Source organism: Carlito syrichta, unplaced genomic scaffold (genome assembly GCF_000164805.1).
Source record: "Carlito syrichta isolate Samal-C Ts95f unplaced genomic scaffold, Tarsius_syrichta-2.0.1 Scaffold130519, whole genome shotgun sequence".
Classification (NCBI taxonomy): Eukaryota; Metazoa; Chordata; class Mammalia; order Primates; family Tarsiidae; genus Carlito; species Carlito syrichta.
This window is the reverse complement of record NW_007074615.1, coordinates 162396-179904: the sequence shown is the minus strand read 5'-3', so window position 1 is coordinate 179904 and position 17509 is coordinate 162396. Positions and strand designations below refer to the sequence as shown.

General features: G+C 37.2%; 1 protein-coding gene across 7 annotated transcripts in view; it reads left to right on the top strand.

The window, feature by feature from the left end:
• Positions 1-17509, top strand: part of RAPGEF2 (Rap guanine nucleotide exchange factor 2) — a 278622-nt gene that overhangs the window by 168209 nt on the left and 92904 nt on the right. Inside the window, exon 1 of one of the 7 annotated variants that reach the window (XM_021708060.1) lies at positions 9547-10581. The exons of 4 other annotated variants lie outside the window; for them this stretch is intronic. In XM_021708060.1, coding sequence (XP_021563735.1) covers positions 10522-10581 — 60 coding nt within the window. In that variant the 5' untranslated portion in view covers positions 9547-10521. Of the gene's footprint in view, positions 1-9546; positions 10582-17509 lie in introns of those variants that run through there. 2 more of the 7 variants (XM_021708061.1, XM_021708062.1) reach the window with 2 other exon arrangements.

Below are 17509 nucleotides of genomic sequence, written 5' to 3'. Positions count from 1 at the left end.
ATGACCAACCCAGCGTCGACCTACTGGGCTCCGGCGATCCTTCTGCTTCAGCCTTCCAAGTAGCCAGAACTACAGGCATGCACAACCACGCCCGGCTAATTTTTTTGTTTTTATTGTAGAGATGAGGTTTTGCCAAGTTGCCCTGGCTGGTCTCGAACCCACGGGCTCAGGCAATCCACTTGCCTTGGCCTCCCAAAGTGCTGGGATTACAGGCTGAGCCACCAAGCCTGGCCAGTAAGGATTTCATTTGATGACCAATACATTTCCATTTGTCTAGCATACTGTTGAACTGACGGAGATGATTTCTGAAGTTCATCCCTGATTTCTTGTTCCTTGTCCTATCCTATTTAAAATCTTGTGGGCCAGTTTTAGTATGAATGAATGAATGCCTTATTCTGTTCAGTGTATCATTCTAAATTTATGGTTATGTGCTAATACTATAAAGTGCTACTTTATGACACATGTCGGTGATGTAATCTTGCATGAATATGATCCATCTGGTAAATTGTTAGCAATTCTAACAATTATAATGGTCTGATATGTACAATTAAATATTCTAGTATCAGCTTTGGTTTTTTAATATCAGCATAGCATAACTGATAATTTCAAAGTGTAACTAAAATATGAATAAGTAAAATGGTCTGTTTGCCTTTCTAAGGCTGCTGAGGAGAGGGAGAAATTAGGTGTGTGTTTGGGGCTTTGTTTGTTAATTTATTTTTTTATGAGAATGAAGGTTGAAGGCTAATAGATGACAATTGTTATCATCTAAAATCGTGCCCATATTGGTAGGTTGAACATTTTTTCAAAAAAATATTTAAAAAATTTCTGTGGCATTTAAAGTATTTTCTATACTGAGTTAGTATTCTATATTTAACTATTTCCAGGCAAGTTTACTTGGAAGCCTATCCTGTCTGGAATGTATTTGATTGCAACTAAAGGGCAGGCACTATTCTATTCCTGGTAGTGAAGTACATTGGTTAATGTTACCACTTATAATTACTGTTATTTTCTTTTGAATAAAGACTATTAATCTAGTTGAAAACTTACACATTTTGGTACTTATTTCTAGACATTAGATATTTTTAGAAATGAAATGTTTCTTGAGTTGGAGGTCTCTCTCTGTCGCCCAGGCTGGAGTGCAGTGGCATGATCATGGTTCATTGGAGCCTCAACCTCCTGGGCTCAAGCAGTCCTTCCACCTCAGCATCCTGAGTAGCTGGAACTACAGACATGTGCCACCAAGCCCGGCTAATTTTTTTTTTGGTAGGTACGAGGTTTTGCTTTGTTGCCTAGGCTGGTCTCGAACTCCTGGGCTTAAGCACTCCACCTGCCACTGCCTCCCAAAGTGGTAGGGCTATAGGCATGAGCCATTGCACCTGGCCTGTTTGTTGAAAATAGAATTTTTTCAATAAAGGGTTTTTGAGGGCAGATAATATATTTTTGCAATTATTGTATATACCCTTTGCACAACAGATAATACAGGTCTCAGCAATATGGTAATATGTTGATGTTCTGGATCAGACTTGAATACTTAATATTATTTAGTAATTCTAGGAGTGACATCATAGATCCACCTGCTTTAACAGTTCTATATGAGGATATCACCACAAGGATATTAGTTCCAGCCAACTATACAGCAATCATTAATGGGTTGGTCAAACCTTGAATGCGACTGCTTTTGAGAATATTTTGGAGGGGTAAAATTAACTTGTATAGAATGTTTATGATATGCCAGTGTGCTAGTTTTTGTCTTATATGGTTTCATTTGTCAATGAAACCAGCCTACAGATCTGAACACTAGGTAATGGTATCTTTTCATTAGTAGATAAGCATGCAGAGGCCAAAGAGGGTAACCTGTTCAGTGTTTGTGGTCACTCAGTAAGTGTTAGAGCCAAACATAGACATAGGTGTTTCTATGCCTAATCCACAAAATTACTGATTTTTAAAAATAAATTTAATATTGATTTCTTTTTATGTAATTTAAACTTGAGATTTGACCCAGCACTTTGGGAGGCCAAGGCAGGAGGACCACTTGAGCCCAGGAGTTTGAGACCTGTCTGGGCAACATAGTAAGACTCCATCTCTATTAAAAATAAATAAATAAATAAATGGAAAAAAGGAAAAAATTTTAACTATTGTCCAGTTATCTCTCTCTCTCGCTCTCTCTCTCTCTCTACACACACACACACACACACACACACACACACACACACACACACACACACACGTATGTATATATTAGCCAGCTAGCTATCATCTATCTATATTTTAAAGTAAGGTCATTTTAATATTCTCTCTCCTGCCAAAATAGACAAAAATCTTGGAATAAAGAACAATTACGGGCTCGGTGGCTCAGCCTATAATCCCGCGCCTTTGGGAGGCTGAGGTGAGTGGATTGCCTGAGCCCGCAGGTTCGAGACCCGCCTGGGCAGCGAGACCTCATCTCTACAATAAATCAAAAAAAAAATCAGCCGGGTGTGGTGGCGCATGCCTGTAATTCCGGCTACTTAGAAGGCTGAGGTGGAAGGGTCACCGGAGCCCAGCAGGTCGAGGCTGCGGTGGCCGGGAGTGGCCACTGCACTCCAGTCTGGACGACAGAGTGAGACTCCAACTCAAAAAAAAAAAAGAACAGTTACTACCAAAAAACTTATCCTAAGGTAGATTCATTTCCATTCCTGTCATTTCTCTTTTTCTGCCATTCCATATCATATCGCCCTTTCCATCCCCATGTTGCCACCAGCTGATGTTTGGTAGCATCCATGTTAGGTAAGACACTTTAAGAATGGGAAAGAATTTTAAGAATCTCTCAGTTGAACCACTTAATGCAGTTTATGTTTTTTTCTATATAGCCACCAGCATTCAGCCTCTTCTTTAAGATTTAAATGACAATGAGTGCCGGTATTTCAGAAAGAGTTGTTTATATAATGTGTGTCAAGCTTGTACTTCAGTGCTTAGTACAACATGAGAACTCAGTCATAGCAGTTATTATATTATTTTAGAAAAGAGCTAGTTATTAAGAAATTCTTCTTATGCTTAGTAGAAATCTGCCTCCCTGTAATTTTAGTCCATAGTTCTGGATCTCTTTTAAAGCAACACAAATGAATATTAATATTTCATTTTTATATAACTGTTTCAGATATTTATGAAGATCCTATCCTTTAAACCTCTTTGTATTAAACATTCCTAGCTATTTGTAGCTTTCCTAAATACTTTGTCATTCAGGTTTTCTGCCACTTGAGCACTATGTTTACTCATTATTTCTCCCAGTTACTGGTTGCTATTGTTTCAATAAGGTCCCACAATCCCTCCAATGCAGATTACAACAGAACTTCCTGTCTTCCTTTCTCTGGACATCACAGTTCTGATAATGGAACCTGAGATACATTAAGGTTTTGGGATTATGCTTTGGCTTGTAGAAAGTTTTTGGCTAGCTCAGTTTTACAGATCACCCTTCTATCTCCCACTTCCCTGTGATTTGTTCCTCAAGCCTGATCTCCCCTATCCTGTACTTACGCAAGTGATATTTCTGTAGTGCACTTTAGGTCTTTATATTTATCCTGGTTAAATTTAAGTTGGCTGGTTTTAGCCTACTCTTTTTTGCCTATCAAATTATTTAAAACCCTTAATTTTGACAATATAGGAATTAGACATCTTTTACAGTTCTCCAACCATCCTATGTTTATTTCTTCACCTTAGAAACTGTGGAGCAATTTTTCACAGGTTGATTTTGAAATTTAGGTGGAACTACTTATGCATTCATTCTTTGCTTGAACAACTACTGTTTGTCAAGTATGAAGGATAAAGCATGATCTGTTGTTGATAATATCAGATAAAATGTATGGTTCCTGACCTCAGCTAACTTAAATTCCAGTTTATGGTACAATATTTTCTGTTTTTCTTAAATAAAAACAGAGATAATTAACAATTCATTGTGCTTATGGAAACATATTAATCATAAGGGAATATATTACATGCCAAATTAGAAATAAAGATACTAATTCTTTACATTGGGAGTATTGCTTTGTGAAATATCATAGTAAGGAGTCCTGTTGGAAACCCTTACCCAACCTAGAAAAAGCATGGAAATGATTTGCAGCAAGTGCTCAAGAACTCCCCCTCTGAAACCTTGAGCATTGTAAGATAAAGTCTGGCCTTTAAAAAAAATAGGTTCTAGGAAATGAAGTAAGCTCTGTTAAATCTACTGTTTAAGTCTTCTGTTTTTCAAGCAAGTACTTGTCTTAAAAACCCCATGGTGGAATTTCTCACTGACTTACAGCCTTCTTTATTTGTTTTTCTGCAAGTCTCCATCTCATGCCATCTTTTAATCTTTCCCTTCTAACATGTTGTGTATGAATATTGAGCATATTTATTATAGATAGTTGCTATATTCATTTTCCAATTATGAATAAGATCGAACATAAACAGCTTGCTGTCCGAAACTTTTATTAGAGAGAGACAGCCTAAAGATTTATTTGGAACATACCTGTGGCGTATATCTGGGCAATGTTTTTGCGACTCTCATTTCTTTCTGATACTGAACATTAACTCAAGTAACAGATTCTAATAATATCCAATATTTACAATGTGTCAGGCATTGTGTTGGTTTCTTTCACATTTTATTTCATAATTATTTTTAATCATGAATTTATTTAGTCAAAGTGGAAAAATGAAATTCTAGACAGATTTCCTGTCTTATTGCTTCCAATGGGGTATGTGAAGGACCTGTCTGAGGCATACCCAAGGATGAAATAGATTATATGAAAATGTAGGATTGAGTTTGTCAGGGCCGGGCTTGGTGACTCAGCCTGTAATCCCAGCACTTTGGGAGGCCAAGGCAAGTGAATTGCCTGAGCCCATGGATTTGAGACCAGCCGGGGCAACTTGGCAAGACCTCATTTCCACAATTAATAAAAAATTAGCCGGGCATGGTAGCACATACCTGTAGTTCCGGCTACTTGGTAAGCTGAGGTGGAAGGATTGCCGGAGCCCAGCAGATCGACACTGGGGTGGTCGTGAGTGTGCCACTGCACTCCAGCATGGGCAACAGAGTGAGACTCCAACTCCAAAAAAAAAAAAAAGAGTTTGTCAGATAATCAACTTTTCTTTTTTAAAAGAAATTGTACTAACAGAGGATGTATTAGGTTTAGGAACTAGAAATAAAGCTTCTGATCATACCTACCATCCTTTATTTTACATTGTCTTAGTGCTTAATTGGTTTGGTGTATTCATATAGAAATAGCATTTTGAAATGTCATTTCTTTTGAAAACAAAAAAAATTAAAAATCAAATGTGTAAAATTTCTTTGTTTCCTAGTGTCAAAGAATAACTTCTTCCTGCCATGCCCACAAGTTTTCCTCAACCTCTGTAGTTCTTCCTCTGGGGTAGGAGGAATAGGGAAGACATTAATATACGAAGGGGACCCCAAAATTCAGGAATTTATTTATTAAAAGTTGTGTATTTATTCCTACATGTTTTAACTTCAGTCACCTTCAAAGTACTCTCTATTTGATGCAATACACCTATCTAGTTGCTTTTTCCACTGCTCAAAACAGTTTTTGATCTTGTCAATTTTGATGCCTTTTAGTGCTTCTGTTGTTTTTTGTTTCACCTCTTCCACATTGGTAAAAACATTTCCCTTTGAGGACTTTTTTCATCCAGAGAAACAACAACAACAAAATTTACTTGGGGTGAGATCAGGTGAATAGGGAGGGTGGAACATGGGGGGTCATGCCACTTTTGGTCAAAAACTGTTGACCACTCAGTGGGCAGGTGCGCTCATAAATCAACCATCGTGGAATGGGCAGACACGTTGAAAGAATCTCAACAACAAAAAAATTTAACTGAAGCTGATAGTACCTTCTTAGAACAATTCTAGCTGATACCTGATGTCAGTGGGTTCCTAGAACACTTACCTAATAGGGAAGTCTGTACTCCAAGGGGCTGGCCCTCCAAAATATAATATCAGGATTTTATTTGGAGGGGTTCCCCTCTTGTGTAACTCTTAAGTGTAGTAAATGATATTAAAAATCTGTCCTATTTTGCATTTTTCTAAACTATTAACTCTATAATCTTGTACACTTATTTTTTATGAATGATAAATACGTTATCCTCTTGCTTTCCTTGGGTTTTGATGAAGCTTAATTAAATGTTTGTAAAGCACATTGAGATCTATGGATAAGCACTGTATAAATTCTAAATGTGATTAATCATTACTGAGAAGAGCAGACCATTTTTCTCAATTTTATAGTGATTAGCAAATGAATACTGTAGATGAAAAAATATAAATGAATACAATGATATTAAATGCAGCATGGGAAGCCTTACATTAAATAGTTTTCTGAACTATAGAATCTCCATTTTTTTTAGAGAATCGTTACTGATATTTTATAAGTCATTGGACATTCTTGACACAGGGCAGTAAGTTGTTACATGGTTCTTTTTCTTAGTTGGATCTATTTAGTGCTACTTGCTAATCTAGGTGGTTATGGAGTGGGGTAAATGCAATCCAAGTTCGAGTTACTTCAAGGTAAGTGGTTTATTTTTATTCATGTAAAATCTATAATATGGGATTCTCTTAAATCTTGTGTTTATATTTTGTTTCTTAAGCACTGTTAATCTGGCGTAATTGTGTTTTAAGGTACAAGATAGTGTGGATAATAAAATTTCTGTATTATAGTCATGCGTTTTAAGATGTGTGGGTTGTAGGCATGGAACCAGAGGCTGTGAGAGAGGTCATGCCAAGTCTCAGCACAAAAAAGCATCAGTACCTGAGGTTGTGTGATTTTCTTACTTCACCTACCATCACCACCATCCATCTCCAGACCTTTTTTCATCTTCCCAAGCTGAAACTCCATACTCACTAAATAATAACTCCAATCTCTCTTTCCCCCAGCACCTGACCACCACTGTAATATTTTCTGCCTATAAGAATTTGACTAGTATCTAGAGTATCATGCAGTATTTATCCTTTGTGACTGACATATCATTTAGCCTTATGCCTTCAAGGTTTATCCATGCTGTAGCATGTAGCAGAATTTTATTCCTTCTTAAGGCTTAATAACGTCCAACTGTATGTATATACACTTTATTCGTACATTCATCTGTTGATGAACACTTGGGTTGCTTCTACTTTTGGGTGGCAATTACTTTTAAATCATTTCTGTCCATTATAGAACAATATATGGACTTTTGACAGGAACTAGTTTGGAAGGTCAAATATGGCCTTGTCAGTGTCCATTTTCAGTCAGTGGAGAGCAAAAAGCAGGAGTGCCTGTACTGTGCACCCTGCTGGGCGTTGTAAGTGCAGTAGTGCACGGACAGGGTGCTGCAGACATGGTGCAGCATCATGGAGAGGAGAGTACAACGGGGGAAGCAGGCACTGACTGCTCAGATGCTCTCGTGACTGTACGCAAAATCACAATTGGAACACATAAGTACTTCAGTGAAGAGATCAACACTGCCAAGAGAACTCTCAGGGCATTTCTTTTTCTCTTTTTTTTTTTTTTTGAGTTGGAGTCTCACTCTGTCGCCCAGACTGGAGTGCAGTGGCTGCTTCCGGCCACCGCAGCCTCGACCTGCTAGGCTCCGGCGATAATTCCACCTCAGCCTTCCGAGTAGCCGGAATTACAGGCGTGCGCTACCACACCCGGCTAATTTTTTTTTAATTTATTGTAGAGATGAGGTCTTGCCTGCCCAGGGCTCAGGCAGTCCACTCACCTCAGCCTCCCAAGGCGCGGGATTACAGGCTGAGCCACCGATCCTGGCTAGGGCATTTCACCTACATGTTTTTGGAGGTGAAAGAGAAGACAGGAAAGGGAGAAGGAGAGTTTCAGGCAGAGAAAATAACATATGCAAAAACCCTTTTGTCCATGAGGGAAGCAGCTCTGGAGTGCAGAATGTGAGCATGAGCATGGTATACTTCTGGAAAATGTATAAAACTTGCAGATGATGATAAGTGTTTTGGTCTTTATAGCAGTGGGAACATGGAAGTGTTTTAATTTGTAAAAGGGGCTCAGGGGATGAAGATAAAATGATCAGACTTTGGTTTTTAAAACGTTTCAGGAGGTTAGTATGGTAAATAGGTTGGGTGGATGGGGTTAGAGTTGAATCCAGTTAGTTCATTAAAAAGACTTGAAGTTTTCTAGGCAAAAAGTAATGATCAGAGTGGGATGATGGCAGCAGAGATGAAGAGAAGTCTAAATCTGAAAAATTAATTTAATTTAATAATTAAATTTAATAATTAATTTAACTTAATAAAAAATTGTGATGGGTTGGAGAAATGTTCGGGAAAACCCATGGATGTATAAATTGTATAACAGGATCACTGTGGTCCTTCATTTGAGTAGTACATGGGGTTAGGAAATAGTGAAAGCCAAAGCAGATTGTTAAGAGATTTGCTAGTGAAGTGAGACTGAAGAGATTAGATTTTAACCTTAGGAAAACATGGGGTCTGGGGAATGTTACTGTTTTTGTCTTGTTTTTGAGGTGGGAGAGACTTGTACTTTTAAAAGCCAGAGGTGGAGAACCTCTGGTTGTGGGGAGAGGTCAACTATATGTAGGAAAAGAAAGAAATGGATAATAGAATAAGTCTAAGAAAGGGGTGGGGGTGTATGGGGAGAAGGATCTAGAATAGTGGAGGGAATGGTTCCTATGAGGTATGAGGAGAAAAAAAGTGAATAGGGTGGGTACAACCTTAGGTAAATAGTCAAGAAACACAAGTTAGCGAGCCCTGACAATTCCAGGGTCAGTTATTAATAAGAGTGCTAGATTTTCTGTATCTATTTTCTATTATGTGTACCATTTATAGAGCAATCTTATTGTGAGAAACTGACCAGTGTTTCAAAGTAAAAAGTCCTTATAATTTTTCAATACAATGCAGCCTTTCAAATAACCTTCATATCTAGGTGAAATTAAAACTAATGTATCCTCATTTTATTTCAACTTTCTACCTCTAAAAGTTTGGTTTGATTCTTTTCTTAAAAATAATAAGGGTGGATTTATTTTTTTATGTTGTTTTCTAGGCAGTATGTGCATCTGTGTTTGTGTATGAGTGTGAAAATCACATCTAAATTTATACAAAGCTTGTCAAGTGTGCATTTTATAAATTTTTGATAGATAGTTGTTTACTATAGCATAGCAGTATTTGAGGGTGGGGTAGAGGTCACATCAATTCCTTTATTTTCACCTTGGTGAAAAATCATATTTTAGTTCAAAGCTGTTCAAGTAAGTCCTTGCTCCGTTTTCCCACCCTGTCTTCAGTGATATTATTTGGAGTCAGCAATCAATGGATTCCATCCCTCTGAGACTTGCTTAACCTACAGCTGCTGGTAGAATACAGGCAAGAGCTTGTTACTTTATCTGAATTGTCCATTGCTACCGTAATGAGTGAAATGGTTAAGTAGAGGAGGGGGCGAGCCTTAAGGAATGTGTGTACCATTTGAGCTGAATATTTCAGTGTATATAGGGAGAGGGAGGGTGAGAGAGAAATCCACTTACATCACTAGAACTGCATTGAGTGTGAGCCTTGCAGGTTAAGAGACAGACTACAGTGTCTTGCTTTCTGCAGGAAGCAGCAATGCCGTTTGTTTCCTAAGAGGAATTTTTTATTTAGAAAAGGAAGCTTTCTCTCTACCCAGGAAATGGCTTTCCTTGTGCGTTGCTATGCCAACTGCCTGCAGCCATGGTCCTCCAAAGTAAGCACAATAATGTAATTATATTGGTGTATTGCATTCAGACTCATGATTCTTGAAATTGTGTGTGTGTGCATGTGCTGTGTTTCTGTTGGTGACTCTCTTGCTAGCAGGCATGCTTGTGTTGAGTGTGAGGGACAGACATCATTAAATTAAATGTCCATCAGTGTCATGCTGCTAAGATTAATTGTGCAAACTTGGTTAGTGGAGTGGGACAGAGATCACTGGTCACCACTCTGTCAGCATCATTAGCAGCTAGGGAGGAGGTCCCGATTCACACGCTCTGCCCTGATTTTTTCTTTCTTTCTTTTTCTTGGTTGGAGGGGTTTGTATGTGTGATTGCAGATGAAACAAGGGTATTAACAATGCTTGGCTGAATGCGAGAGCCTGGTTCTTATACCACCCTGACTAATATAATTCTGTATTAAGCCTTTTTGAGAGGAGTCTGTGTGCAGTCAGCCATTTTAGCTTTTTTCTTCTTTTTTTTTTTCTCCTTTTCTTTTGCCTCTTGTTCCTCAGTCTCAGAAATGATCTTGTTCTCTTGGAAGACTGAGAGCTGTACGAGGTTTTCTCGGTCTTGTCATAGCTTAAGATGGTTAGAGTTTCAGTGTTATAAAAATGGAGACGAACATCGTTGTTCGGATTCCTTTTCTGGTCTACAAGTGTGAAGGGTTTTTTAAGCTTACCAGTAGTGACACTTTAAGCTGCAGCTTGGTTTTCCCTCCTCCCTCTTTTTTTTTTTTCTTTTAATTTAATGCTGTAGAGGGTGACTTGCCATCGTGAGAGATTGGTACATGATGTGTAAATTCAGTTCAGCATATGTTTCTTCATTATGAAACCACTAGCAATCCCAGCTAACCATGGAGTTGTGGGCCAGCAGGAGAAGCACTCAGTAAGTATCGCAAATGCTGCTTGTGCTTTGATAGCACGTCATAGAGATCTGCTTTAAAATGGGAATTGTTGCTCTTTCTCTTTAGGGAAAACCGTTTTTTTTTTAGAGGGTAAAATAGTCTGCTTGGAGGAGGGGAGGGTAAATTACAACTGGCTTGCTCTTCCAGTGTTGGTGTAATTTTAAAAATTTTTAAACAAGACCAACAATTCATTTAAAGAAAAATCACTAACATTGAGAAATAATTGGGCAGCTGATTTTTATATTCAGAAACTAACACTTGACAGCTCAGCTTTCACTTAACCCTTGAATAGTTTGCAAAAAATGTTTTTGTAGCTGAATTTAATGAGAGATCATGAGGAAGGTTATTGAGAACAGGAATCTGTAGTGAGGAATTCACATATAGGCTTGAGTGAAGGAGGGAGAGCTTTGGTCATGGATTTGACAATAAAGTGATCAGTGGGACTCATCTGACTTCTTAACATGTATTAATCGGTGATTAAGCAGAATTTTTTTAACGCCATGAAGAAAAGTATTGTTCCTTTCTAATTGATCCCATGAGTCAGTTACGCATTTGTCATGCTGAAATCCCAGGGGCAGCTACTGCTGCTTGTGAGAAACACTTTTCTGTGCCTGACTCCTGTCTCAGGATTGTGAGTTCTCACAGTGCTACTTTTATATCACTGCATTGGGAGTTTTCTGCCATCATGCTAATTCACGTGATTGATATATACATATATATTCATATGAGTGTGTGTGTATACATACACACACACACACACACACACACACACACACACACACACACACACACACACACACACACGCGTGTGTGTATATATAGAATCCCCAAAATAAAAATGCATTCATTTAGGTACTTTTATAGTAGTCTAAGTATTTTGAAATGTCTGTTTCTACATCCTAGCATCTAGCAGTTTATTACATTAGAGTATAGGAGTTATCTTCTATGTATTCTAAAAAGGATGTTTTTAGAATATGTTAAACTTAAAAAATGGACGTAAGTCGTGAGGCTTTGTAAATTTATAGGTAGGAGGCCATGAATTTAGCATATTTAGATGCTTAGGCTCATGAGTATAATTTGGGTTTGTTCATCATTGTAAAAAATTAACAGATTGCACAAGGTTTTCTTAGAGGCAGTGACTCTTAAGGCATTAGCTCACTTTGCCACTGAACTGTGCCATGTTCCTAAGGCAGTAGCTGGGTTAGAAGCATGTTGTGATGCTGCACTTACAGCCCAGCCCCTCATGATGAAGCCCTTGTGGTACTTACTAATTAAGTCTCTTAGGATCAGATCCAAAAAAAGACCAGTCTTATACTTAATTTCACTAATAGGAAGGGTTGTTATAGAGAAGTTCTGTTATAACTTGATTTTATTAACAGGACCTTTGAAATTAAGCTCCTCTGTAGCCATGATTTTTCCAGGTAAAAATAAGAATATTAGTTAAGCTAAACTTGAGGAAGGAACCTGAGAAACAAAAGTTAAACCAATGGCTCCTTATTTACCTTTTTCATATAGCCTTTCTTGAAATAGAGGAAGGGGAGTACTTAAATTAATAATAATATAAACCTAATCAACAAAGAAAATTGTTAGAACTATTTCCTGGTGGGGAGAGGAAAATGCATTGCTGGATTTGTGAAAACAATACCAGTTGGGACATAATGGCACATAGTACCTAAACTAGAGTGACAAGTATCTAACTCTTCTGTAAGTGTAGTTGTTTTTAGACAACTGCTTTATATATCACTAACACTTAGGGTAATACTATGACAAAAGTAGCACCAGTCACAAAATAACTTTGGATCAAACAGGTTATAGAAAACATGTGCCATTTCCCATGATACTGTTGTTAGAAGTTGAAATACTAGAATTTGCCATTTCAGAGTATCATGTATAACAGAGTTGGCGGTTTATGATATCAAGATGCTGTTTGCTTGTTGTCTAGTCTCTTGGTTACATAGATTTTGCTGTTTAATAATCAGGCCTTTACAATTTTAATTGTATGTGAGAAATTGAATAAGAGAATAATTACTCTGGTTCTCCCGTAATAGATGACTCAGTAAATACTTGTCGGTCAAAAATAAGTGAGTCATTCAGCTTATAGAACTTTATGACGTAGCATTAGAACTGATTTCAAATGAGTAAATTTTACTAAATTCACAAACACTTCTGTTTTTCGCTTCTTTGAAAAGTTTGTGGCTTTTTAAGAGGCTTTGCTCTTTTGACTGCAGAAGAGAGTGTGGTACTCAAAAATAACAGTGTTGAATTGGGATAGGCATTTTTCCCTCCCTTGGCTATGATTAGGCACAGTGAGTGAGCTCAGTTGTTCTACTTTGTCAGAATCTTTCAACTCTTACAGGCTTTTATTCTTCTTGTTTTTGTCACTAAACACATACTTCTGTTGCTGGCACATAATAATTGTACAATAAACACTGTTGAATTTCTCATTTAATTGAATTTTTGTGTTAATGAAGTCTCTCTTAACTCTTATTTTATTTTAAAGATGTGGGGTATAATTCAGGGTTAGGTATACAAATAATCATTGTACAGGTAAAGTTTGGGCCTTACTTTGGACCCCACTCCACCTGGCTTTAGATCAGGTATCCTTATTGATGAAGTGTTTCCCCCATCCCCAATAGGAAATTTCTCACTACTGCCAATCCCTTTCTTATAGTATTATGATAATTGTTCAGGGTCCGCTTATGAATGAGAACATGTGGTATTCAGTTCTTTGTTTCTGTATAGATCACTGAGTATTAGAGACTCTAAGTCTATCCAGGTTGCTGCGAAAGTTCATAATCTTGTCTTTCTCTGTGGCTGCGTATATTCACTTAACTCTTTAAACTAGTAAACTTTACATATTTTATCACAATTCCTTCCTCTCCCCATTCTATATAGTCAGCTGATAACACTAAGATGAATACTGTGTGTCACTAGAAATGCACTCACCACTGGGCTATATTTTTATAGTCATGTAGTGCTTTCCATTTGTCTTCAGAGGAATATTGTGATTTTGTGAATATGAAAATACAACAATCTTGTATTTTTTTTTTAAATAAGAAGAGAGCCGGGCTCAGTGGCTCAGACTGTAATCCCGCGCCTTGGGAGGCTGAGGTGAGTGGATTGCCTGAGCCCGCGGGTTTGAGACCCGCCTGGGCAACTTGGCGAGACCTCATCTCTACAGTAAATCAAAAATTAGCCAGGTGTGGTAGCGTGCGCCTGTAGTTCCAGCTACTTGGAAGGCTGAGGCGGAAGGATTGCTGGAGCCCAGCAGGTCGAGGCTGCAGTGGCCGGGAGCGGCCACTGCACTCCAGTCTGGGCAACATAGTGAGACTCCAACTCAAAAAAAAAAGAAGAGTATTAACATTGCAGAAATACATTATGAAACGGCATTTTTTGAAAGACTACTATGAACCTTAATTGTACAGACTATTAATAGATGTCAGATGAAAAAAGTTTTGTAGGCTCAGTAAATTGGGGAAAATGTTGGGAAAGTATTAAACGTCTCTTTACTCAACTTACTGCTGTTTTGAACCATGAAACCCCTCTCTCCCCATTTTGCTCAGCTTTGAAAATTTTGTAATATAGGATGACTTTGAAATTTTGTAGATTAAGATGAATTGTTTTACAGTAGATTAATTTGATGCTGTCACGCTGATAACCAGTTTTTTAGTATTACATTTTTATAGAAATTAATTTATGCAGTGTACTGTATTTATAATAAATTATACGTTGTCTTGATTAAATAATAAAAATGGCAGTATAGATAAGAAAGTGCCTTACTTAGTGGGAAACTGCCAGGGGAGGAGGGGTGGGATTGGCAGTAGAGGGAAACTGCTAGGGGAGGGAGGGGCACACTTCATGGACAAGGGTACCTGCATAATGAACATTTGAATACCTAACCCTGAATTGTACCCCACATCTTAAAATAAAGAAAACAACAACAACAGAGTGCCTTTCTTAAATGTAGGGAATAAATTGTAGTAGCTGAAGTGTTATTGAGCACTTATAGTGTGGCAGGTCCTGTATTACATATTATCTGACTTAATTCTTGCAGTCACCCTCTCAAGAAAGATGTATCATCACCTCTTTAGATATGAGGAAACTGAGATCAAAAAATAATTCTTTCCAGGGGCACATTACCAATCAATGGTAGAGCCATCATTGCTACCTGGCTCTGTCTGATTTCTTTGCCATTGCTTTAGCCATAGACTAAAACTACCTCTACCTAAGTGACCAAGTTTAGTCTAATTCAGTGTGTAGACTTTATATCATACTTTGTATGAATTAGTGGAATACACAACTTGCAAAGGTGCTTGTTTTTTTCCCTGGCATATGGGCATTCCAAATACTGTTAGCATAACAGAGCAGCAGCATGATTCAGATTATTTTACAGAACTTTCCCTTGCTTGGTTCAATCCATAATACATTGATTCATTCTGAAACCAACTTGAGACTTGAGTTGAGATGATCAGGAATAGACACCATTTAGCCCAATTCCTTCCTTCTCCGGCGTTTCTTGTCTGCCCCTACTATGTACTTTTTCTTTTCTGCTGCTTAACTGCTAAGCATACCTGCCTGCCCACAGTCACTCATGCTCTGCTGGAAGCTCTGAGCCTTGCTGTTTCTCCTGTTTCTGTCCTCATGAATCCTGCATATATCATGAAGCTCAGCTTCAATTAAGGATCACCTCTCTTAAGTTTATACTTGCCATGACTCATTTGTAGCCATAAATATTCATTTTATAATAAGCCCCTTAACCAAGAAGGATGTAATATAATTTAACCGTATTGTCTAAATTCCTGTCAGTCACTTAAGGCACTCTATACTCTATATTCTTTCTCTTATAAATGTATAAGACTATATACTCTTTGTATTTAGGACCATCTGGCTTGTTTATAAACCCTTCAGCCTCCTTTTCTCATTTTTCAGCTTGCAGTACTCTTGGCTTGACTTTGACTTGGTCTTTATCTCTTCTATTTACCTCTGCTATCTCTTGAGTATTGATTGAGTAGCACCTAATATGTAATGCTTAATTTTATTAATTCTTCTAATTGCATCTTATAAATTGGTTTTGTCTTTATACTTAGTTGGCAGATTATACCTTGAATGAATTCTCCTCCTTTGGTATACTCTGTATTAAAGATATGGTTGGAATTTAAACTATTTATCAACTGGTAAGAGTACGGTGCAAAGAAGGCTTTTCCAGACTAGAAGAATAATGGTGAGGGCCTAGGGCAGGAAGATGTAGAGGAATGTGAGCATATGGAAGGCTATGAGGAAGAACAATGAAATAATCACTATTGGAGGGGATTGTGTTAGAGAGAAGTAGGTCAGTACAGGTGATGAAGTGGAGGATGTTAGGATACCTGACAAATTAATGCCTATAATTTGATGATGCAGCAAAGGAATGTAACTTTTCTTCACCTTCCCTTCCTTTCTTTTAAATAGAGCAGGTATAAGAAAAATTAGTTTTAAAAAATGTTTTTATTCTACCATGACAATTTGACCTTGTCTGTAAACATTGGGTAGAATGTCCCTTTAGTGCAATTTGATTGATGTATTTCCTTAGCATTGTAGGAAAAAAGCACCAGAACTAATTAGATGCTCGTTTATGCCTCTTTTGGGTTAAGATTCCACCTCTTCATTATCTGATCTTTATTTTGTCTATTATGACAGATATATTTCCTGAGATGAAATAAACTTATCTCTTGGGGAGTTTTTCCACTGTGCTTGCTCGCAGAAGGGCCTGAGAGGAAGCAATATCCTATTGTTTTATTCAAGGACAAGGTCATCTTGTCTTGGATTTGGGCCAAGAAACCCTGGCAACAAATAATAGATCTTTTTATCCCTGTTAGAAGTGAAGAAATGTATCTAGGAACTTGCCAAGGCAATTCATACACCGCTTATATGTAAGATAGAGCTTTTACCAGTCTCTGTAGGACATAGTAAAGATATTTGCTTTTAGTCAGAAGATGTATACTTTATATCTTTGCTTTTAAATATTGGTTAGTAATGATTCATTTTTAAAAACTACTTGAAAATAAAGTCAGTTTAGATTAGTGAAAAAGAATGATCAACTTTTAAAAAATGAATGCTCAAAATGTATCATTAGAAGCTCAATTATTCTACTTTAACCATATTACGATCAGTAGTCAGTTTCTTTTCTCATTTGAAATATTTTATTTTATATGTTTAAAATACTGATATTTAATTTGCATCAAAACAAATGGCTCTATAAGTTTGGTCTTAAAGGTATAATTATCCCTTATACATACTATTACATTTCTTTAGTCCGTCTCTTCCTTACTTTTAGACTGGCTAGCCTCTATAATATTGTATTCAGGTAATCTGTTAGGAATTTTTCCAGAGTGAGGCTTCAATTTTTTCATTTTCCTGTACTTCACAATAGTTATGTAAAAATTATTTTCATAGCTACTTTAAATCCTAAATGAAGTACTTTTTAATATTTTATATGCCTGGTTAAAAAGAATAACTTATTACTGTTATGTCTGTAGCAATCTTCAAACTTTTGAAAGCCTTTTCTATAAATTGAAATAGATCAAGTAGCCATCCTATCATTATATGTTTTATTTGAATTATGGTTTGGTTATGAGCTTTTTAAAAAAGGACTTTAAAAATAAAATGAGTGTCTGAATATATGTACATAGAAATATAAACATGTGAATATATGTTTGTATGAAAATATATTTATGTTTGTAATTTAAATGAAAGTTTTAAAATGTGTCCTTAAGATCTCTATTAATATCCTTGTTCTAAGGTCTTTGCTCTCTTTGACCTCTTTTTCTTTTTCTTCTTTTTTTGAGTTGGAGTCTTACTCTGTTGCCCAGACTGGAGTGCAGTGGCTGCTCCCGGCCACCGCAGCCTTGACCTGCTGGGCTCCGGCGATCA